The sequence below is a fragment of the Blennius ocellaris genome (genome assembly GCF_963422515.1).
Source record: "Blennius ocellaris genome assembly, chromosome: 12".
NCBI classification, from domain to species: Eukaryota; Metazoa; Chordata; class Actinopteri; order Blenniiformes; family Blenniidae; genus Blennius; species Blennius ocellaris.
The window spans coordinates 25,614,426-25,639,598 of record NC_137661.1 but is presented as its reverse complement, the minus strand read 5'-3'; the positions used below and the strand labels follow the sequence as shown (position 1 = coordinate 25,639,598).

Here is a 25,173-nt window from a genome sequence, read left to right as displayed (position 1 = left end):
AGGCCACGGCGCCCCCTAACCAGCAGCTGGTGTCACTGCATTACTTTGTCCAGGAGGTTTGATTTGGCAAAACTATAATACCGGGTGGCTGGATGGAGGGATGGATAGATAGATAGATAGATCAGACCAGTTCTTCATTCGAATTAATTTCCTTCCTATTCAACTGTAAAGTCATTTTTAAAAGTTATCATGAAGTTTCACAGTTTCCAGGAAATGTCACCGATGGCTGGATGAAAAACTAAATCCAACAAGTACACATGCATAATCAAATATTTTCTGTTGAGGAAATGTGCTTGATGCTCAATAAACACTTGGAAAGTACTTGGAAGGGAAAAGTAAAAGGAAGAAGGTGCAAAAAAAGATTCATGATAATCAGAGCAAGCTCCACCAGACACCTTCAGTTCCTCCACTCTCCTGCTGCTTCGGGACATTCAGAGGCGTAATGACACTTCTCACCTCCCACAGCCACGTTAGCGTTTCCCACGGAGTGCACTGTGAAAGGCTACCGTTCAAACCTCCGATCTGACAAATGTCCCCGCGTGTCCCTCGCCGGCGCAGGTACCTGTCGGACCTCCACGCCGCCGGCGACCCGGCGTGGCAGTGCATCTTCGCCCAGCACAAGTGGATCCTGCAGCTGATGCAGAGCTGCCGGGACGAGTTCGTCGGCGGCCAGAGAGGTGAGTCGACCCCCGGGACAGCCGTTTCAAGTCCCCCCCCCCCCCTCCCCCGTCACGCGGGTTTAGCGGAAGTCATGTGAGCCTCGAAGGTAGACGAGGAAAAGCCAGCTGCCTCGCCGTCACACTCCCAACCCCTCCCCCCCTCCCCCCCCCCCCTCACCCCTTCCCGGGCCCACGTGTTTATTTTTACTCGAATGTATGAATGAGATGAAAGCGCGGCGGCTTTGGGTTTCAGGGCCCGACGTGCTCCAAGCTCCCTCGCCTCACTCGCTCACCGCGTCACAGATGGATTGGAACAATTAACCCCAATTAAGCCGCCGTTCCTCCGCGGAATCAGAAGGAACATGTGGACGTGCAACCGTCCAGTCAGGAAGACCCGCGAACTCGAATGCGTTGTGAGTGGGTGGCTGCTTCACGTTAACGTAAACATGTCTAATGCGACGGGGAGCAGCGGTTTCCCGGGGGGATGGGGGGGATGGGGGGGTGGGGGGGTATGAGGGCGCCTCCCGACGGTTAAATCTCATCCTGGTTGTGACGTTAGCGGCGGGACGGCCGCCGTCTCGATTCACACGTCGCCGAAGAGATGTGTTAAAAAAAAAAAAAAAAAGGCAAAATGCTGAAATGACAAATTTAGACCAAAATGTCGAGAGTCGCTGGTTTGCAAAATGAAAATGAATCAAAAAAATACTGAACACAAGTAAAGTAAAAAAAAAAACACTTTTAATGTGTCTGTGTGCTTCAGTTTAACTGCAGAACACAGGAAGTCACATTTTAGTGAACCCTATTAACACACACACGATATTAACACACACACGATATTAACACACACACGATATTAACACACACAATATTAACACACACGCGATATTAACACACACAATATTAACACACACACTATATTAACACACACAACATATTAACTCACGCACACACACACGCACGAGATCTGGATGTAAGATTACACGCCATACTTGACACACAATATATTTCACAGTACTTAACACTCATACACACAATATTAACTTCACACACACACACACACACACACACACACACACACACACACACACACACACACACACACACACACACAGAGCTCTGAAATATTTAACTTTTCTTGAATGTTATTAACGCCAATAACATTCACCGAGGAGCTGAGTCAGGATTGACGAGGAAACAGGAGTTTGGTGAAATTGTCACCATGACAACCATAGATAAATCGAACAAACGGCAGCAGCAGCTCCATAAGTTTTAGGTTTTGGTTTTAATTCCAGTCTGAACAACGAGTTGACGGAAACATTAGTATTTGAGTGATTTTCTAGTATTACTAACTTCTGGACTATAAGCCACTACTTTTTACATTAAGTCTAATTTACATTCTTTTTACGGCTTCATGCCGCCAATACATGGACGATGCGTTCAGGTGCATCGCGTAACTCCGACCTTTCTTTTCTTTTGTTCTTTTTATATTTGCATGGGTGCAGCTTATATTCAGGTCAATAATCTGTATTGAGGGTGAATATAATTCATCTCAAGCCTCAAAAGTGTTTTTTTTTTTCCTCATACATGCTTCCAAATCGTTCAGCGCCCGTGTGAACTTGGAGGATCCGTAATTGTTTTTGGGACCTAATAGATCAACTTCAAGCTCATTTATTTGTGAAGGTTAATCGTTGTTTATGTTTGGGAGAGCCAGAGGTCGTTGTCTGACCTGCAGGTCAGTCTGTAGCCACAAGCTACACGCACAAGCTACACGCCGTGGTCGTGTGTTACAGAGATACAAACACGCAGATGCAAACAAAAACATGCGCAGGCAACCAAAGCTCCCGGTCGTGTTTTGTGAGGCTCTTCGGTTCGGGGGCGCTGGAAGAACGCGATACAAACAAATGGACGGCCATTAGCCGAGCTACTGGTGGAAAAAGTCCCCGGGCTGCACTGTGAGTGTGTAAACAGATGAGACACGCCGTCCGTCTCCCAGTGAGACAGACGTCTTTTCACCAACACACACCTTCACCCCCCCCCCGTTCTTCCTGTTTGTCGTTTGTGCTCCGCGACTCTGCAACACAGCTGCCTGCTGTCACTTCTCCTGTCACACCTTGTCCCCTCGCGCACGCACACACACACACATACACACGCACATACACACACCATGCTAAATACATGAAACACACACACACACACACACACACACACACACACACACACACACACACACACACATGCTAAATACATGAAACACACACACCATGCTAAATACATGCAACAAATCATGCTAAATACATGAAACATACTTACACACATGCTAAATACATGAAACACACACACACACACACACACACAACACACACACACACACACACACACACACACACACACACCATGCTAAATACATGCAACAAATCATGCTAAATACATGAAACATACATACAACACATGCTAAATACATGCAACACACACCATGCTAAATATATGCAACACACACACACCATGCTAAATACATGCAACATACATACACACCATGCTAAATACATGCAACATACATACACACCATGCTAAATATATGCAACACACACACACCATGCTAAATACATGCAACACACACCATGATACTGTAAATACATGCGCCACACACACACACACAGCAACACACACACACACACACAACACACACACACACACACACACACACACCTGGGTGGTGGTCACTCTCCTCCTCTCTGGCCCGAGTATGAAACGTCCTGAAACTTCCACCCCGGCAGCGCGAAGCCAGCCATCATCACAAAACCACATCCACCCCCCCCCCCCCCCCCCCCCCCCCCCCGCTGGTACCTCTCAGCCCTCTTCGCTCTGCGGCCTCCTCCTGCTTCTCCTTCTCCTCCTCGACCCTCTTCTCCACACATTTGGCCGGGATCGGTTGCGAGTGATGGATCAGCCACATCCACACTTACCGAGGTCTTTTCTTTTGTGTCTTTGTTTTTTTTTTCCCAGTTTCCTCCTTCGGGGAATATGAGGCCAGAGGCCGTCCCAGTGTGCTTGCAATTCTGTTAATTGCCCCCCGTAAATTGCCTTCCAGGTGAAATGGAAGCGTCCGTCTGTGTCGGAACCAAAAACCCAAAAAGGCTGAGTGTGTGGAGTTGTGTTGAGGAGAACCGCGCAGAGCAAGTTGCTTCCGTCTGTCTAAACACTCCTATGACGCCCCGGGTGTTTCAGGCCAACGCTAAACTGCAGCGCTTCTTCTGCCAACGTCAACATAATTAGCAGCTTTTATATTCTCAACAGAAAAACAAGAGATTTGTGTTTCCGCTTGACTTTGAAACACGTAGTTGTGATTTTTAGGTTCTGTCAATAATCAGCACAGGACGAGGGCTGTAACTATTATTATTATCGTTAAATACTCCATTTATTATTGTCAATTAGTGTATTAATCAAGTATGTAGACGTATTCTGTCTATATTCTGTTATTTCTTTTTCTCTTTCTTTTTTACTTTCTTTCTTCGACAAATGCCATTAAAAGAACACAAACCAATAAATACCAAGCTGAAATTCAGTAAACGTAACACTCACATATGTACGTATGGCGACAAAGGAAGGAAGGATAAATTACAAGATACGGACTAAAGGTTCCTAATAGTTCTGAAGGTTTTACTTCACTTCTTAAAGAAAAACACAAAAATGTATCAAAATTAAGAAATATACTATAAAAAGCTGCAATTTTAAAATCGTGTGTGTGCATGTGTGTGTGGTCGGTCAAGGTCAATGACCTCTCAGGGAACAGGAACTCATCCAACCTGCAGTGGAGCTTCAGTCTTAATAAGGAAGTGGACTTATGTGACATGCATTGTCTCAGTGTCTCTCACACACACACACACACACACACACACACACACACACACACACACACACACACACACACACACACAGACGCAGGCTTCTGCATTTTAAATCTTCACTCAGAGTCGACGTCTTTGCGCAGGCAGTAGTTTGAACACACTAAACTCGCACCTAAAACGTCCCAGTGGCACGGTGGGGGGGGGGGCCGACACCTGGATCAACAGCAGCTCTCATCCCTGTACAAAAAAAGAAAAGAAAAGACAGGAAAACACACACACACACACACTGTTCTGTGTGTGTGCACGCGAACCCCTGATCTTGAGAAAACTCCGTCTTGTTGACATGCAGCCGGACTCGGCTGAGTTTCCTTACATCTCCTGGACTGCACTCTGTTTTGGGGGATTTCTCAACACTCACTTAAAGTCTGCGTTCAGCCTGTGAAACACACACACACACACCCACACACACACACACACTGGAAATGTGGCCGTCACTACCTGCAGCCTTGCACCACCTCTGGCCTCAGCGTGCTGCTCCACGGCTCTCTGCTGCCCTCTGGTGGCGATCCGCCGTCCCGCCGGCGGTTGACGCGTAAACCCACTTCACCCCCCTCTGAAAGCCCCCCCGAAAAAGAAAAAAAAAAACCCTCAAAAACAACGGGACATTCTCTCCTCTGCAGAGACGGAGCGGAACATAAATAAAGAAAGGCGTCGAGGGCCGAGGGGGGATTGTTTGGTGTGAAAGCCCGCGGAGATTATTGAGGAATGTGGAATTATGAAAATGACTTATTTGATTATTTGATGTGTAGAAAGTATGTGTTGATTTATCCTCCCTAACCCCCTCCTCCCACCCCCTCTTTCTTCCCCAACCTTTGGTTACGTCTTGCAGTTGGCGTTGGCGCCCTGGAGCCGGAGGGCGACACCCGGCCCGCCGCCCTCACCCGCCTCGGCCACACGCCGTCCCTGAAGAGAGGCGGCAGCCTGCGGACGCCTCGACCCAGCAGTGAGCCTTTGATTGTTCCAAAATCTCTCGTTAGTTCTTAAGGGGGGGGGGGGACGCTAAACTTCCGGGAAGTCACAAGGCTTGAATTCTCCCCCCCCCCCCCCCCGGTTGTGTTTCAAAGTGAAATGTGTGTTTCCTCCGCCTGCAGCCTGGCGCTTCGAGACGCCGCAGCAGGTGCAGTTGGTGGAGAAGCTCTCAGACGTGGTGATCGGTCAGCTGCCCAACTTCTGGAAGCTGTGGATCTCCTACGTCAACGGGAGTCTTTTCAGCGAGGTGAAGAGCGGCGTGCACCCAACGCAAGGGATTGTGGGAGTTATGGAAGCCCATGATATAAAAAAATAAATAAAAAAATACATACAATTGGTCTTCATTTATCATTTATGTATTTTAATTTACTTGGACGCATTGGGATTTTTTTTTTTATATTGAAATGAGTTCATTCCTCCGTGACTTGCGACCGTTAAATTATGCATTTTTTAATAGAATTGGGACGTAGAATCTGGTAAAATATTTCCTGTGATGGAAAAAAACGTAGAACCAAAATGATTCTCGATCATTAGACGCTTGAGCTTCATGTCCATCCTGGAAAATCCTTATTTATTCCTTTTTTTTAAATATATAAAATCCGCATTTATTTGTCTGTTTACAAGAAATCCCAAAAGTAACATAGAAATCATAGAAATTAGTAAAAATGTGCATTTTGATCAAAGGAAGAACCCAATAAATTTTGTTTTTTTTCTATGTTGATGTGATCAGAAATCTCTGATCTCGCTCTGGTTTCCTTTTAAGGTTTTATTTAAATATCTAAAAATTTGTGAAAATCCATTCTACACGTCTTGTACCCAGCCGGGCCGTCGCTCCTCATTTTCCCCTGTGATTTCATTTTGTCTTCCTTCTCCCCGGCAGACGGGCGAGAAGTCCGGCCAGGTGGAGAAATCCAAGAAGAACGCCCGGCAGAGGCAGAACGACTTCAAGGTGAGACTCGCCTCTCGCCCGGGACGCTTCGCCACGATGGTGGGCCGGCTCACGGGGGCGTCCGTGTGTTTTTTTTGCAGAAAATGATCGAGGAGCTGACCAGCCGGCTGGTGAAGCTGATCCGCGGCGCCCTGCTGCCCGCCACGCTGCCCCGCGGCGAGCTGAGTCTGTACGGCGGCTGGGAGAGCAAGGCGGAGCTGACGGGGGCGTGGCTGACGCAAGTCATACACACCGTCAGGTCAGTAGCTCCGCCTCCACATGTGTAGACCAGGGGGTCGGCAACCTTTAACGCTCAAAGAGCCATTTGGTCCCGTTTCCCACTGAACACAACACCCAGAGAGCCGCACGCATTTTATTTTGACAGTCCCACAGGAAGACCACGCCAGGACGACACGACACACAAAACCTTCTTCACTGCTGGTTGACGACTTACAACTAATAAACTAAACTACATGAACTAAGCAACAAAAACACAATTACTACCAACACTACAAACCTAATATAACCCCCAATAACTACATTTAAAACACGACAAACAGAAATTCCCATGATGCATTGCAGCTCTCAGCTCCTTTATCGCTACACATTATTAAAATGAAGATAAATGTGGGAGATCTGGATTGTTAGAACCATGAGTGTGATGGTGTGTCTTAAATGTCCTGTAGTTGTTGTGGAATTCACTAGAATGTTCCGTCACTCTCAACAAGTCTGTAATGAACCTCCCGGAACTGTCGGCGCTCCACAGCGCAGCGCTTTTACTCTGAAAGGTACAGGAAGCTCCCGGCTTCAGACACCAGTTGAGCCGCTGTCATGACCTGCAGCCGGAATTCTACGTTCTTCGTGCCATTATTGTGGCGTAATGACGTCACATCGCTGCGTCACGACCCTACATTTGACCACTCTTTGTAGCCGGACTGCGCTCTGGGTGGCCTTGCCTCCTTACGTCCCTCTCTGGGTGGCCTTGCCTCCTTACGTCCCTCCTTACGTGAGAAATGACTTGTTTTTGACTAATAAGTCATTTTTGCTTCAAACATAAATTGTCCGCTAAGATTATTATTCAAGTATTAAGATGATTATTACTTTATTTTCTTATCAGATAGCATAGTCTTGGCGTTGAGTATTAAAAACTACTTCTAAGTACTGTTTGGCTTAAAACATTTAAAAATGACCGAGCAGCAATCAAAGGACCAAGTCCAGTCTTCTGATTTTAAGATTTGAAAATAATAACACATGAAAATAAAACTTGTTTTGAGTCCAAAAATGCCTATTTTCAAGACGCTGGGTCATATGGGGGCTAGAATTATTTTCTTATTTTTTGAAAATCTTGTCAAGTTAAATTGTCTTGTTCTGTCGGCAGATAATTTTGCTCATTTTAAGCATTAATGTTCTGGTTTTCGTATAATTTTTTTCCATATTTTTTTTCCCCAGAGGTTGCCACGACGCTCTGTCGGCCCTGGAGATCCCCAACGACCTGCTGCAGGTGATCCAGGACCTGCTGCTGGACCTGAGAGTCCACTGCCTCATGGTGACGCTGCACCACGCCGCCGAGGGTGAGCGGGCGGAGTTTCCCCATTCCAGCAGAAAACACCAGAAAAATCAATGTTTCTGTTGGTCTCCAGGGCAACGTCGGGTTCTGTTGTGTTTTTTTATATATATATATTTTCATTATAGAAAGATTTCGCATTTACGGGGCAACATTTAAAAAAAAACAAGATGTCCGTTTGCACAGAAATATCAAAAAACACTGAAAACTAGAACAGGCTCTCGGTAGAGCGCATGCCTTTGCCAACCACTGGTTTCCATGGTGACAAATGCGGCGTTTGTCACCATGGAAACCAGTGGATTACGAGGTTATTTGATCCTCCTGCCACCATTTGTCACGTCGTCGCCGCGTTAAGGTTCACGTTTTTTTTTCCTGTTGATTGCCGCCGGTTCTCTTGTGGTACTTGAACGCACCGTTAAGAGTGAGCTGGCCTGTGATTGGCTGAGAGTGGAGAAGTGGGGGGTGGGGGGGCGGGACGACGTCGCAGTGGGGAAGCAGACGGGAGCGAATGTCTTGCTTATAATAAAGTATAAATAAATACAAACTAGCACCACTAGTGGGGGCTGTTAGGTTCCTGCCCCCATTTCCACCACAACCATTTTTTTTAAAAAGTTGTATTTTTCGGTTTCTCCAAGTGTAAACGGACACGCAAAACGCAAGAAAAGTTTAGTTTTCGCTTGAAACCGCCGTGTAAATGGGGTTTGAAGATCTTTGAAGTGTTTAAAAACATACAACATACATATAAAACATACAATTCCAAGCTTGTTTGACACATTTACTTCTGTGTTCTCATAGCTGATATCAGTAACAGTAGCTTTATATATATGGGTATTTTCTAAATGCATGTAGTCCATGCTTGAGAATTGGATTTGCCAGGATACTTTTTTTTTTTCACTATAGTATGTTTATTGTACTTATTCTACACTTTGCCGCCTCCCCATCATAGTTTATTTCCCTTGTATCTCATCCTACTGTATATTTTGCTTTAGAACTTATTATACTTTATTATGGTTTGTGATTTTTATCTTATTTTTTTAGTCCTATTTGATAGTCATTGTATATAAGATACCTCTATTCTTACTGTTTGCACATTCCTTGTCTTTCATTTCCTCATGAGTCCTTAAGAGCAGAATGTTACGAGTAAATTTCTCCACTGTGAGATCAATAAAGGCTTATCTTATCTTATCTTATCTTATCTTAAATGAGAATTTCGCGGTCGAGCAGATTGAAGTTCTTTCGCCGATATCTGTGACTCAGCACAGACTGTAACCTGCTCTATTGCACTAAGATCCACTGCACCACTTATCACTGTATCACTTTTTATCACTCCATCACCTTATGCACCGTAAGTAAATCCATCCTGTTGTTCCTGTTGTTCTATGTCCATTGTTGCCGTGTACCATATTTTACCTCTTATTTTTAGCTTATTTATTTTTATATTCCTTTTTATATTCCTAAAGCCTTATAGCTTAACGTTTTTAGCTTTTTTTATCTAAACCAAGTGTATATGTTTTTATGTTTAATGTTGCACATCTCACCAAGAAAAATTCCTAGTTTGTGAACCTGTTTACAAGCAATGGCAATAAAAAGGATTCTGATTCTGATTCTGCTGCCCTCAGACGTGAAGCGGCTCGCCGAGAAGGAGGACTGGGTCGTGGACAACGAGGGAATCACCAGTCTGGTGAGCGGCTCTCCGTTTGTAGTCGATATTTTCAGCCTCTCCTCTCTGGACATTATTCGCCGGCCAACCTGTTCCCAACGGAGAAACCAATGTTCACGTTAGATATAAACACTATATGCTATTTCCATAGATCTACACTCAGCATATACATATCGCTCTGTATTTTATCTGCTGGTGTGATCAACACGGGTCCCGGTTCTGCCTCTTCTGCAGCCGTCGCAGTTCGAGCAGTGCCTGGTCCAGATGTTGCAGTCACTCAAAGAACCTCTGGAGACCAAATCAGGAGAAATCAACGTAAGTCGACGACCTGCGAGCCTCAAACTGGAGTCACGGACGTGTGTGCCGATCATGATTTTGTTTTTCAGCTTTTTGATTAAAACCACTTCTTTAAAGAGGCACTAGGTGGCGTTCAAGTCATTCCTCCGATGTACATTAGGTGGCAGTGTTGAGTTACTTGAGGACCCGTTTTTTTTTCCTGCTTTCTATAATTCTTCTTTTTTACCTGATTGGTCCTGGTGGATAACAGTGTGTAGCAGTGTGTAACAGTGTGTAACAGTGCTTTTGTGATGAGATCAGGACTGTTTTCTCGCGTTATATTGATGTTGCACCTTTAATTGTGCTTTTGCCATTTGTCCAGGTGTTACAGTTGGACCAGGTCCAGGACCAGGCTGCAGAGCTCAGTGTCAGCATCATGAAGGTGAGGTTTGATTTTGTTTTGTTTTGTTTTATTTTGTTTTGTTTTGTTTTGTTTTGTGTAATTTATTGAAATTTTGTTTTAAGGATCCCCATTAGTCTGTGTCAATGCAGAGACTATTCTTCCTGGGGTCCATTCACAAATCTTTCAAAATAAAAAAAAATAAAAAATTGGCTTTTCAGACAAAAGTCATTCACAACATCTCATAACATTGTGCCTCGTTTACTTAATGGCATAAAAAACGAGGCTTTATGGCGCTTGATTCAGGTACTCAGTATCGGTACTCAGTATCGGTACTCTGTATCGGTCCTCAGTATCGGTGCTCAGTATCGGTACTCAGCATCGGTACTCAGCATCGGTACTCAGCATCGGTACTCAGTATCGGTACTCAGTATCGGTACTCAGCATCGGTACTCAGCATCGGTACTCAGCATCGGAACTCAGCATCGGTACTCCGCATCGGTACTCGGTATCGACATCTCACTGTGGATCAGTACTTGTACTTTGAAAAAGACGGTATCGGTGCATCAGCAGCATAAAGTCTGTGAGTCTCCTTTAAGAAACTTGTTGGAATCCATGACTCGTCTGTTTTGGTGTCGATGTTTGTCAACCCAGGTGTTTATAACCTGTCTGGAGCAGCTGAGCACAAAGTCGGACGGAGACACTTCCCAGTGAGTACCGCCATGTTGTACCACCATGTTGTACCGCCATGTTGTACCTTCTTCTTCTTTGTTTATCTGTTGTGGCTCTGAAAACACGTCAACATGCCTCCTGTCTGCAGCAGCCTGCCGGTGGACCTGTCCTCCCCCGATCGCTCCCCCGGGGCTCCAGAGGGCTTCAGTCCCACATCTGTACGTACGCCCAGAGAAAAACAACAACATGACATGTATGTCTCCTGTAAACTGTTTGGAGGTTTTATGCACTTGAAGTCCGTCAGCAGGACAAACACAGTGTCACTCGTCTGAACCGCTAAACGTTACCGGGATGTTTTTACGTCTCGTGGACGAGAAGCAGATACGTCCTTGTTTCCTGTAACTTCTTTTTGAAATGTTGGTGGAGGAGGTGGAGGAGGAGGAGGAGGAGGAGGTGTAGGGTGCTTCTGGTAAAGGGAAATAGAGCAGGGTGCAGGAGGGGGTTTCCCCACGTTGGGTATGTCTAGCAAGGCAGGGGGGGGGGGGGAGGGGGGGGGGGGGGGGGGGGGGGGGGGGGAATACAGGGTAAACAGACTCAACTGACCCGCCCAGAGTGTCGCTTTGCAGCTTCGCGACCCGAAAAACACCCAAGAGTTCACGTTCCTTTGAAACCGTCTCCAGATCAATTTCCCCCGAAAGATTTGTTTCACAATAAGAGAATAATTCAGCGTGAACAAAATTGGGCAAAACCGTCCGTCACAGCTGAGATGGTTCATGTGACTGTTTGAAGAATCTCACGGCTCAAAACAAACAAAAGTATCTTCATTCCAGGTTTTGTGTTTTGAAATGTGCTTCCACTCTTATGCAAGGCATAGTTATTTAGTTAGTTAGTTAGTTAGTCAGTCAGGCCTCTGGGGATCTCGCTTAAAAAAGAAACTTCTAAAATACCCCTTTTAATTGAGCTCTTGCGTCTCACCTGCAGTACCTGTATAGGCCACTAGGGGGAGAGGGGGCTGCACAGACCAGTTGGAAGTCTATACCAAAGCGTCTATCGCTGGTTTTTTGACTTCGTTTGAAGTTAATGTCAAGTATTGACGTTACACATTGACCCATTTCTCTACGTAAGAATAAGTGAGTCTCACAAGTTACTGGTTATTTTGAAGTTCGGTAAATTCGCTGCTATTTTTTCCCGCACGCTTTGAACCCTTAACACTGAAACAACGTGAGTGATGCGGTCAGGCGCATCACGTAACTTCGAACTTCCCCCCCCCCCGTGGAATTCCTTGTGCTAATCGGATAGGAGTAACTCTGGGATTACATTGTGTTTGAGTACTCATTTTGTGTTTGCAGGAGCAGCGACTGCTGATCATCCTGAGTAACTGCCAGTACCTGGAGAGACACACCTTCCTGAACCTGGCCGACCACCTGGAGAAGCACGGCTTCACCGGGACGGAGAAGATCACCCGGGTGTGTGTGTGTGTGTGTGTGTGTGTGTGTGTGTGTGTGTGTGTGTGTGCGCGTCTGTGTGTGTGTGTGTCTGTGTGTTCTGAGCAGAATTATGACTCGTATTAAAGAAAAAACAAAGGTCATCCTCACACACACACCTTCACACGATGACTAATGGCTGAATCACAAAGCAAAGAAGTGCTCGGTTTAGTTTTCCTGTAAAAAACACATCAGAGGGTTTTTTTTTCTTTCTGTCACATTTCTCATAAACACTGAGTTTATTAGACACACTCTATTCACGTCTCAGGCTTTTTCATGGGTTGTGTCGCGACTGAATTCCCCCTCGTGGGATTAACAAAGTCCGATCTGATCTAATCTCTGAGCCTTTGAGCCTTTCAGAAACGCTTTCATCTCTATCGAATCAAAAGATGAGGTTAAGATTGGAAAGTCAGCGTTTCACCCTTCTACCGTCGTCTCCTCATTAATATAATAATCCGTCAATGACCTGTTCGCATTAAAAAAAAAACATAAATAAATGTATCTATTTGTGTTTCTACGTTGTCGCCCGGCCAGGTGAGCGTGGACGCCGTCCGGGAGCTGGATCATAACCTCTTCGAGGCGTACATCGAGAGACGGGCCGACCCCATCGCCGGCTCCCTGGAGCCAGGCATCTACGCCGGATACTTCGACTGGAGGGACTGCCAGACGCCAGCAGGTAGCGCCGTCACACCGCCGCCAAAATAAAACACCTGCCGCCCCGGGTAGTAATCCAGGGGGTGGTCCAGGGAGGGGTGACCCGGGGGGGGGGGGGGGGTGATCCAGCACCCCGATCTCCTCAGTCCCGCTTCGTACTCTGCAGTTTTGTTCTTATTGTGATCTAGGATGTGTTTTCTATCTTGTCCCAGTGTCCTCCAGTCCTCTCAATGCCTTTGCCATCTCATTTCGTTCTATTAGCTCTGCTTCTATGCTTTTCTGCATGTTACCCTTGAATCATATTCTATTTATTTACTATTGTAGAGTTACTATTGTAGAGTTACTATTGTAGAGTTACTATTGTAGAGTTACTATTGTAGCGTTGCTATTGTAGCGTTACTATTGTAGAGTTGTTATTGTAGAGTTACTATAGTAGAGCTACTATTGTAGCGTTACTATTATAGAGTTATTATTGTAGAGTTACTATTGTGGAGTTACTATTGTAGCGTTGCTATTGTAGCGTTGCTATTGTAGCGTTGCTATTATAGAGTTGTTATTGTAGAGTTACTATTGTAGAGCTACTATTGTAGCGTTACTATTATAGAGTTATTATTGTAGAGTTACGATTGTAGAGTTACTATTGTAGAGTTACTATTGTAGAGTTACTATTGTAGAGTTATTATTGTAGAGTTACTATTGTAGAGTTATTATTGTAGAGTTATTATTGTAGATTCCTGAGGACGAGTTTCTTGTCTGCAAAGCCATTTTTTTATGATTAAACAAGCGAGACGCTCCTCGGTTCTCCTCCAAACAGACTCACACTCTATAGTCTCTATAGTCTCTGCAGTCTGCGCGCTCAGCTGACCCCGCCCCCTTCTCCTCTCTCAGCCAATCACAGGCGACACTCACGGTGCGTTCAGGCGACACAAAAGAACTGGAACAAACAAAACATCACGGAACCTGAACATTGCATCAGGAAGACAACAGGGATTTTACACCATGTTTGTCATTTTCTTCAGCAAAAATATATATTGGCAGGAAGCCCCGCCCCTTTTTTCAATCAATCAATCAATCAATCAAAGACTTTATTTGATTAAAAGGTTGAGCAGGCCGTGCAAATGGATAAATAGAGCAACAGCAGACTGACTTCTACAAGCAAGTAATCAGCAAAGTAACTACTTTTTAGATGAGTGACGAGTAATCGGATTACTTTTTCAAGGCGAGTGTGGCGAGAGGCTGGTCTCGGGTTTTTTTAATGCGTGACGTGGGGGGGGGGGCAAATCACCCACAATCACCCTGCAGCCTGGGAACTCTGCTCTGTGTGGTCGCATGCGTCATGTGTGAAGTACGGCTCTTTTGAGGGCCTTACTGTAAACACCCCCACCCGCCATACAACCGCCATACATCCCCCCACCACCGGGCCTCTCGTGGCCTTTGGCGTTGAGGGTTGAGCTTGTCAGACGTTCGCTCCCCGCCCCGGCTGCTGGATTGTGAAAGAGGAAGACCCCGGACTCCAAACCGCACGGCGAGGATCCGATACTTTCACTCGGTGTCAGTCTTGGCGTGGGTTTGGCCGCGAGGCACCGACAATCTGGTTTCACTACTTTCTTTTTGTGTCGCTCCTGGTTCGGGCTCTTGTGTCGTCGTCGTCGACGACGACACAAGAGCCTCGAGACGCAAAGGAAAGGAGAAACACTCAACTTCCTGTTCTCAGCTTCATCCTGTCAGTAGAACCTCTGAAGGTTCTGACGGCGGCGCCTCCTGCTTCATGTACGACGCGTTTTAGCGGCTCGACGACACTTGAATCGGCTCCACTTTGGATCCAAATGCCACTAAATCTGAATTAAAGGAGTTTCTAGTTCCACTTTCGTCCACCGACAATCCCCGACACCCTGAAACAGACACTTTTTTAAATTTTAATTTAAAGTCCTAGTGAAATGTAAAACACTACTTTGCAAAAAACGATAGTTGGGCTACTACTTCTAAGGTTCCTCCGACTCTGCCCCACCACTGTTGCCGCATAACAAAGTTATTTGGATTTTGAATCTCCAGCCGAGGAAGTCGGGTGAATCCTTCTTCGTGGGCGTGACATCACAAGTTGTGCAGATCTCGATCTGTTGTGTTTATATCGGCTTGTTTCCCTCTTAAATATCCAAGTTTTAACAGTGTTTTGAAGTTATCGTTTTATGGGCCTTGACGAAAGATTGAGCCTGGAAGAGACCGAGAGAGGAGAGAAGGAGCACGGGCGGCGGGAGCCGCTAGCTCGCGTGGCTCGTGGCTAGCGGGAACTGCTAGCTCGCGCAGCTAGTAGACACTCAAGTAATACCTGGACTCGTCTTCGGTGATTCCGCGCAGTCGGAAAAAGGCTTCGTCGTGATCCAGGAAGCCGGTCGTTCTGCCAAAAGTCAGGAGCCTCAAAGCCTCAAAGGTGAAAACTGGCGGCTGCTGAGGCGAGGAGACGAGGACGAATGGAGGACGAAGCGTCTTCTGCTTCCTCAAACATGTTCCAGACGGAGTCACCGATGGCAGAACCACCTTCTGTGTCTTCTTCATCAATCACTGGGTTTGAAATGACCACGATGATGAAATATGGTTAAATTCAGCCTCTTCGTGGTCAAAACTCTGATCCTCCATAATGTAAACACAACTTGTGATGTCACTCTATTATTGTCAGAAGCTCCGCCCAGCAGCGAAAATAGCGCTGTTTATCGTTTAGCGTGTTTTAACATTTTACCCTCGGGCCAGTTAGCATAAAAAATGTCCCTAGAAACGACAGCCAGAGTGTTTTGGAGGTCGAATTTTCATTTCACTCGGACTTTAAGCTTTTGTTGTATATTTTTTGTTTCTCAGTTCCTTTTATTCGTCACGCTCTTGTCTTTTCCCTCAGGTGTCAGGAACTACCTGAAGGAGGCTCTCGTCAACATCATCACGGTTCACGCTGAGGTACGTCTGCAGCCAACGACATCCCTGACTGTAATTATTATTAAAGGTTCAGCTCTATTATAATAATAATAACAACAACAACAATAACTTTATATGGAACTTTTACGAAGAGTTGTTGCGCAAAGTGCTTTACGGTAAAAACGCACAGTGTGAAAGGGTTTACAGTCATTTGTACACGCAGTAATGGAATTAATGGATGTTTCAGAACAGTTTTAAAAACAAAAGCGGAGGGACAGGAATGGTTTTTTGAAAGGTTAAAGGTCATCCTGGCTCCTGAGCTGAGTTGAATCCAGCCCTGAAATTCTACAACCACATTGAGACAATAACAGAATGAGCTTCCGACAATCTGACAGGTACTGCAGGAGTGACCGAACAATGTATAGAGGTACTTTCATAACAGCTGTGACACAGGCACCTGCAAGTCTGGACTGAGGGAGTAAAAATCCCAGTTCACAGGCAAATCCGTCACAGCAGACGAGCAAAATGTACAAATCCCGGTGACTGGTCAATAAAACACATTTCAATACACAGAAAACACACAGTGGCACTTCCTGTTTGCCTTTCAACTGTTTTTCTCCTCAGACTCTCAGTAAATCATGTCTTTCTCTCTTTTTTCCCTCTGCTCTCGTTCTTTCCCTCTCAGGTTTTCACCGTCTCCAAGGACCTGGTGCCGCGGGTTCTGTCGAAGATCGTCGAGTCGGTGGCAGACGAGATGTGTCGTCTCATGCAGTGCGTGTCGTCCTTCAGCAAGAACGGCGCTCTGCAGGTACACACACACACACACACACACACACACACACACACACACACACACACACACACACGTTAACATGTGTAAATTGACAGAATGGTATTATGAACTGGAAATCAAAAAATAATATCAGTAGACATCAATGGAAAACTCTGCTGTCTGACTATATTATTATTACGTAATCTTCAGTCGACAACCTGAATTTATGACAATAGAACTCCTTCAATTCCAAAACAAACTCATTCAATTTCTACAAAATGGATAATTTCACTTTTTTTTTTTCTTTTGCTCCTTTCTATGTTACCAAACTATTTCCTTTCTCCTCCGTTTCCTCCATAAACATAACCAAGTCACACTTAGTGTTTCATATACAAGCACACACACATTATGTAAATAGTATTTGAGGTAGCACTTGTTTGTATTACTTTTATATATAGAATGTATTGTTCATTTTCACACATCTTTGGAATTGTTTACTGTTTTGTATTGTTTATCTGCACTACCTCAAATTAAAAAAGAAATAAAGAAATGTGTAAATTGTGTAGTAGGAATCATTGCCTGGCCTAAGGAGCCTATTAAAACATTTAACACAAAAAAATAATAATGGTATTATGAGCACAACATTTTACAGGAGCTTTAATATAATAAATTGTCGTCATTTGCGTCATTAAAGGTTCCATATTAAGCTAAATTGACTTTCTAATAGTTTTCCAACAGTGACATGTGAGTAGATTGTGTCATCTTCCTCTACTTTGCTCTGCTTTTTAGCCAATATGTGTTCATATGGGAGAATCAGAGATTTCCCCCTCATGACATCATGCAGGGAAATAGCCACTCCCTCTGACCCACCAGTAGGTAGAAACCTCCAAAGATTATTGTTGTACTGGATAAATTCAGTATAATATGAAAAAGGAAGGTAGCATTAGCCGACGTTAAGCTACTTGTTAGCAACTGTAACAAAATAAAAGCCAAATTTAGTAAAATATTCAAACAAATAATATTTTTAAACTCTCAGATTCTGCTTCAAACTGGTCGATCGACAGCGTTTCTACGAGCCGCGGCGAGAAATCCACCGCAAACATTAGCACATTGCCGCGTCTTCCCCCCGGTGGTTGCCAGATCTGACTCACTGTTTCAAGCACAAACATTAAAAAAAATAAAAACACAGCCCAAATCGCAACATCTCATCATAACAACACGTCACAAACACACAACTTGCACCGAATAAAACAAAGGGTAAAAACAGGAAACACAAACAGGCTCCTGACGGAGGTGGAGACCGGCCCAACCTGGCAACGCCGGGAAAAACTTCACTCCTCCGTCCTCCACAACTCCTTCTGCTTCGGCCGAACGGCAACAAAACCTGTCAACATCCATGTATTTGTGACTGTTTTCACCACTTTCTGTGGATTTAGTCTCAGCGGGGAACTTTTTTTTTTTTTCTTTCTTTTTTTCAGTCCAGTCAACTGAATGCGAGTGTGTCAGTAGATAAAATATTCACCTTTTCACACACACACACACACACATACACATACACACACACACACACTCATCACGCCACCCTGACTCATAAATGGACCCTCGCCCTCCCATGACGGGGATTCACCTCACCTTCCTTTTTTTAGTTTATCTCTTTCTTTCTTTCCTTCACACTTAACCGTCAGTTGGCGGCGATCGCCCAGATTTCACGTGTAACGTTTGTTCTCCTCTGTGAACCCGTCGCCCTCTCCGCCACGCCCTGATTCGCCCCGCGTCGCCACCCAGGCTCGCCTCGAACTCTGCGCCCTGAGGGACGCCATCTCCACCTACCTCAACTCTGACAGCAAGTGAGTACCGCACACACACACACACACAGCAACCCACACGTGTGTGTGTGTGTGTGCGTGTGTGTGTGTGTGTGCTGATTTATGGCCGGGTGTAAATCTTAGCAGTCACACATCCCTCACTGAGTCCCTGTTTATGTTCGATGGTGGCTCATGGGAAGGAAGTGAAAGTAATCTGGTTCTGTCGTGTGTGTATGTATGTGTGTGTGTGTGTGTGTGTTGTGGTGTGTTGGGTGTGTGTGTGTGGTGGTGGTGTGTGTGTGTGTGCCTGTCCACACCCCCCCAAAAGGCCCGTCCTGAACTGGGCCCTCCACCACGTTTCATTAACTGTCTTAACCAAGTGTTTCGCCCACAGTTCCAGCTTCAAGCTGGCGCTGGACGCCCTTCCCCCGCTGCACAGCGGCGCCGACAAGAAGTGAGTGCACATATACATACATACATACATATATATGTATAGAATAGAGTAGAATGCCTTTTTTTGTCACTATACCAGGTACAGTGAGATTAAAGACAACTCCAGTAACAGTGCAACAGTGTACAGAATATGTAGGAAATATATTATGAAAAACAAAGTGCAGAATATGTAAAATAAAAAAACATAGCAAGGAAGATTGTGCAAGGAGGGTGGGGGGTGTAGAGGAGGTAAGGAGGTAAGGTGCACAGTCCAGTCCTGACAACAATACAATATGTTGTGTGTAATTTACAGGAAGTAGATATATTGCACATTATCAGGTATTGCACAGAAAGTCCAGTTATATACACTAAATGCAGATGTGTTCACAAATGTATTACACAGACATATATATATATATATATATATATATATATATATATATATATATATATATGGCCTCTCTGATATCAATGGCATTTTCATCTTTATATATATGTGTGTGTGTATATATATGTATATGTATATATTCATATACATACACACATATATATACATACATATATATGTGTGTGTGTATATATATATATATAAAGATGAAAATGCCATTGATATCAGAGAGGTCACACATATATATACACACACACATATATACACACATATATATGTGTGTGTGTGTGTGTGTGTGTGTGTGTGTGTGTGTGTGTGTGTGTGTGTGTGTGTGTGTGTGTGTGTGTGTGTGTGTGTGTGTGTGTGTGTGTGTGTGTGTGTGTGTGTGTGTGTGTGTGTGTGTGTGTATACACACACACACATATATATATATGTATATGTATGTATATATGTATATGTATATATATATATATGTATATATATATATATAAGATGAAAGTGCCATTGATATCAGAGAGGTCAAAGGTCACCAAGTCGGCACAGGTTAAAGCCTGGATGAACAGTTTCTCAAGTTAATCAACTCCCACACTGTGAATTTTTAACGGAGATGAAAGACGCCGTTTCCTCGACGACGTTTCAAGTGAAAACGCATCTTCTTTTTATTTCGGGTTTTTGTTTCTGAAAAGTTTCACGAAAACGACATCCATTTCCACAAACACACACACACGCGCGCGCGCGTGTACTGAGAACAATATTATCGAGAACACAGACACTCGACCAAGTTGGATTGTCAAAATAAAAGCACCGTGTCCCAGGAGAATATGGGGTCGTGACAACATTCTTATTGACGATCGACTCGACACCCGAGCCTTTACAGGAGGCGTCAATTCCGACTCTGTCGCCATGGAAACTTTCAAAAAAATTCAATTTTTTTTTAAAAAAATTCAAAAAAATTTCAAAAACTTTCAAAAACCTTTCAAAAAATTTCTAATTTTTTTCAAAAACTTTAAAAAACTTTCAAAAAACTTTCGAAAACTTTCAAAAACTTTCAAAAAACTTTCAAAAAGTTCCACCCTTTTCAAAAAAAAGTTTGTTTTCAGTGTCTTTGAGCAAAATCAGCAGGGAAGTTTGGGGTTTTCACTTGAAGTCGTCGTCGTGAGTCCGATTCGGGACTGTGGACTGTGGAAAAACCAGGAAACGGCGAGGTGTAGCGTCTCTGGCTCGGCGCCACTGTGACACCGACACGTTTGCTGCGTCTCCTCTCAGGCTGCTGGAGGAGCTGCTGAACAAGTTCAAGAGCAGCATGCAGCTGCAGCTGGCCTGCTTCCTGCCCTCCTCCTTCCAGCCCGTCAAGAGGTGAAGCCCGTCCCTCTCGCCTCGTCACCCCCCACTTCATCGTTGAGTTCAACGCTAATTATATACCCAGCCGCTCGTGTAGATGATCGGCGAATAACTTGTCTGTTGAGGGAATCTATGAACCCAACTTGATCCGGAGCGTTTGCTCAGACTGAAACGAGCGTCGGGAGATCTTCAAAAAGAAACTGTTGATAATGAAATGTTGTTTTTTCATGCTTTTGCCGTTGTTCCATCTGTGCGCTATAAAATAAAAGTTAGCGTTAAGATGTTGTGTTTTTGCTTCTGGTTTTCGTCTCAACTCAATATTTCGATTAAAAAAGAAAAAAAAGCTGAGCTGGAAGTAGTAACGATTATTTCATAAATACACAGCTGTACACGGAAGCATTAAGTAAAGAGGTATTCTGGTGTGTGACCATCTTCCTCCTCTAACATCCAGATTATAGAGCATCTTCCCCCTCTAACATCAGATTATGGAGCATCTTCTTCCTCTAACATCCAGATTATAGAGCATCTTCCCCCTCTAACATCAGATTATGGAGCATCTTCTTCCTCTAACATCCAGATTATAGAGCATCTTCCTCCCGTAACATCCAGATTATAGAGCATTTTCCTCCTCTAACATAATTTATAGAGCATCTTCCTCCTCTAACTTCAGATTATAGAGCATCTCCCTCCTCTAACTTCAGATTATAGAGCATCTTCCTCCTCTAACATCAGATTATAGAGCATCTTCCTCCTCTAACATAATTTATAGAGTATCTTCCCCCTCTAACATGAGATTATAGAGCATCTTCCTCTAATATCCAAATTATAGAGCATCTTCCTCCCGTAACATCCAGATTATAGAGCATTTCCTCCTCTAACATAATTTATAGAGCATCTTCCTCCTCTAACTTCAGATTATAGAGCATCTTCCTCCTCTAACATCCGGATTATAGAGCATCTTCCTCCACTAACATCCAGATTATAGAGCATCTTCCTCCTCTAACATCCAGATTATAGAGCATCTTCCTCCTCTAACATCCAGATTATAGAGCATCTTCCTCCTCTAACATCCAGATTATAGAGCATCTTCCTCCTCTAACATCCAGATTATAGAGCATCTTCCTCCTTTAACATCCAGATTATAGAGCATCTTCCTCCTCTAACTTCAGATTATAGAGCATCTTCATCCTATAACATCCAGATTATAGAGCATCTTCCTCCTTTAACATCCAGATTATAGAGCATCTTCCTCTAACTTCAGAGTATAGAGCATCTTCCTCCTCTAACATCCAGATTATAGAGCATCTTCCTCCTCTAAACTCCAGATTATAGAGCATCTTCCTCCACTAACATCAGATTATAGAGCATCTTCCTCCCACTAATTCAATCGTTTAGCTTCATTATTACATCGGTACATACTTCAACACAAGCGCTGCTTTCCACAGTAGTTACTCACATTTAACTGCAACTTTTTTTTTTTAAAGAAGTAACTGAGTATCAGAGTAACTGACAGCAGGTGTGAAGTGGTTTGGTTCAACCGTCCGGCTCAGTTATTCATCTGTGGAGCTGCAGCTCATCGAGTGGATGAAGGGATGCATCACTTCAGCTCACACGTCACGAGCACCGAAGGGTTAAAAGAGGACAACTCGAGGTTGAAATGCAACGTCTGGATGCGAGAGCCACGCGACGCTTTGTTCAATGATTTTTTTTTTTTCTTCTTTTTCTGTTTGTCCTCTTTCTTGCTCTCTTCCTCTCGTCTCGGTTTCCCCGTCGCCGTTCGGGGGAAAGACCTCGCGGAGTTGTTTTGATCGTCTGCCTGCTAATCTTAGCTCCGCGGCCGCCCACGGATTCATTCACAAAATAAGTTCAAAGCCTCGAACCTTCCCCCGGCTCTCCGCCGTCTGTTTACTGTAACCAAGCTGCTTCTTCTTTCTTTTTCTTAAAAATTCTTTTGTACTCTGTTACCTTTCGATCTGCTGTCGTGTGTGTGTGTGCGTGCGTGTGTGTGTGTGTAATGAAAAGGTTGAAGTTTGACACGTCTTAGAAAATGTGTTTGTGCAGGTGAGCTCAGAAAAACAGAGTTAACAAGATGAGTAGGAAAAAAAGATACTTTTCGTTATTTAACAGTTTCCAGATCGTGATACTGTTTTAAATGTCACTTAGAATTATTATAGAAAGTAGCTTTTAGACTTAAAAGTAATCTTGCGTTGAAAGTATTCCACCTGTACTGTTGGTGTGGTACGGTATGGTATGGTATGGTACAGTACAGTATGGTACACCACGGTATGGTACGGTACGCCACAGTATGGTACGGTACGCCACGGTATGGTATGGTACGGTACGCCGCGGTATGGTACGGTACACCATGGTATGGTATGGTACAGTACGCCATGGTATGGTACGGTACACCATGGTATGGTATGGTACGGTACGCCACGGTATTGTACATTACGCCACGGTATGGTACGGTACGCCATGGTATGGTACGGTACAGTACGCCATGGTATGGTACAGTACACCATGGTATGGTATGGTACAGTATGCCACGGTATGGTACGGTACGCCACGGTATGGTACGGTACAGTACGCCATGGTATGGTACAGTACACCATGGTATGGTATGGTACAGTATGCCACGGTATGGTACGATACGCCACGGTATGGTACAGTACACCATGGTATGGTATGGTACAGTATGCCACGGTATGGTACGGTACGCCACGGTATGGTACAGTACACCATGGTATGGTATGGTACAGTATGCCACGGTATGGTACGGTACGCCACGGTATGGTACGGTACAGTACGCCATGGTATGGTACAGTACACCATGGTATGGTATGGTACAGTATGCCACGGATGGGTACGGTACACCATGGTATGGTATGGTACAGTACGCCATGGTATGGTACAGTACACCATGGTATGGTATGGTACAGTATGCCACGGTATGGTACGGTACACCACGGTATGGTACAGTACACCATGGTATGGTATGGTACAGTACGCCACGGATGGGTACGGTACACCATGGTATGGTATGGTACAGTACGCCACGGTATGGTACGCAGAGATTTTGTCGAAATTTTCACCACAGACAGATTTTAGGCCAAAGATTCTATTAAATTACAGAGGTGATCTGGAATTTGTTTTTTTACGTCAGAAATCTCTCATTTCTCTTGTTTGGACACGAAAACTTCTTTTTGAATGCCAAAAAAAAAAAATGTATGGTTGTACTTATTTCTCAACGTCAAGTGTTTTCAGGTTCCGTGTAAAAAAAAAAAAAGTGCCGATTCCTCGTACATCCTCTGATTTTCATTCAGATGTCTTCAGGTGACGTCACGTTAATAATCTGACGAGGCTTCCAGGCAGTAAACTCGAACGTTTTTCCAAGTATTACCCACACGATCTGATAGTATCGGGGTTTTTTTAGATGTGTTTTTGTGAGTTTTCTTTCCGTAGAAGTGGAAATAAGCCGTCGGGTAGAAGCCGGGAAAGTGTGTCGTCTTTCAGGGCAGCGTGGAAAACCTTTGCCAACCTCTACAACACCCCCCCCCCCCCCCCACCCCCCCGACGTCGTCATCACGTGTCCTTTTTGTTTTGCAGCGGAGTCGTTTGATGAAACCGCCTCATCCGGCGTGAAGAAACCACACTTCCTGTGCTCGGCGACGCCCCAACAGCAGAGCAGCCGCGTCTTACAGTTTATTAGGAAACGGTAAAAAAAAATACAAAAAAAAAAATCACAAAAATATTCACACTTTTTCACATCAGACGGCGTTTGACAGTTGAGCAAAGAAAATCTATGTGGTATTAAAAATAAAATGTAAAAACGAAAAGCTTATCTTCGAATCGTATCCCTGAGGTTCTCGAACAAACTGATCATGTGACTGTTCGGCAGCACGTTGGTTCCTGATTGGTCGCTGGCGTTTAACAGGATTTTATTTACAATTTGATGGCCTTTTGTAGCAGTGGAGGATTAGCGAGCTTAGCTTAGTTTAGCTTAGCGCCAGGACTGGAAAGAGCTTGTAAATTCAGCCTCATCATCTCTTTGTGTTTTTAAATTAGAGAAACTTGCAGTGTACACGTGACTTTTGAGCGAAATGTTAATAAACTCAACCGGCGAAACACGGCTCCTTATTTCCCTCCCCCGCTAGTCTTTACGCTAAGCTAACTAGCTCCTAATTAGCTGTAGCCAATAGCTAATCGGCAGTTGTTCTCTCGTGCAAAAATTTTTTTAAACCACATCTCTGGAAATGAAGCGGGTTTCTACAGTACAATCGTCTCCGCTGTCAGTTTCTGATGCATAGTAAGTTTTACATGAATTCCTGAGCGTTAAAAACATCGTACACTTTGAGAAATGACA

The 25,173-nt window shown here is 44.4% G+C and overlaps 1 protein-coding gene across 2 annotated transcripts in view; it reads left to right on the top strand.

Moving 5' to 3' along the window:
• The window catches only part of exoc2 (exocyst complex component 2), a 59,404-nt gene extending 38,354 nt beyond the window's left edge, over positions 1-21,050 (top strand). Inside the window, exons 11-28 of one of the 2 annotated variants that reach the window (XM_080506412.1) lie at positions 559-677; positions 5,394-5,507; positions 5,656-5,780; positions 6,414-6,482; positions 6,563-6,720; positions 7,911-8,032; positions 9,645-9,706; positions 9,920-10,000; positions 10,344-10,403; positions 11,016-11,071; positions 11,185-11,251; positions 12,383-12,499; positions 13,052-13,193; positions 16,059-16,114; positions 16,758-16,880; positions 18,630-18,691; positions 19,044-19,103; positions 20,736-21,050. In XM_080506412.1, the coding sequence (XP_080362538.1) occupies positions 559-677; positions 5,394-5,507; positions 5,656-5,780; positions 6,414-6,482; positions 6,563-6,720; positions 7,911-8,032; positions 9,645-9,706; positions 9,920-10,000; positions 10,344-10,403; positions 11,016-11,071; positions 11,185-11,251; positions 12,383-12,499; positions 13,052-13,193; positions 16,059-16,114; positions 16,758-16,880; positions 18,630-18,691; positions 19,044-19,103; positions 20,736-20,829 (1,687 nt within the window). In that variant the 3' untranslated portion in view covers positions 20,830-21,050. Of the gene's footprint in view, positions 1-558; positions 678-5,393; positions 5,508-5,655; positions 5,781-6,413; positions 6,483-6,562; positions 6,721-7,910; positions 8,033-9,644; positions 9,707-9,919; positions 10,001-10,343; positions 10,404-11,015; positions 11,072-11,181; positions 11,252-12,382; positions 12,500-13,051; positions 13,194-16,058; positions 16,115-16,757; positions 16,881-18,629; positions 18,692-19,043; positions 19,104-20,735 lie in introns of both variants that reach the window. The other variant, XM_080506411.1, reaches the window with a different exon arrangement.
• The last annotated feature ends 4,123 nt before the right edge of the window (positions 21,051-25,173 follow it).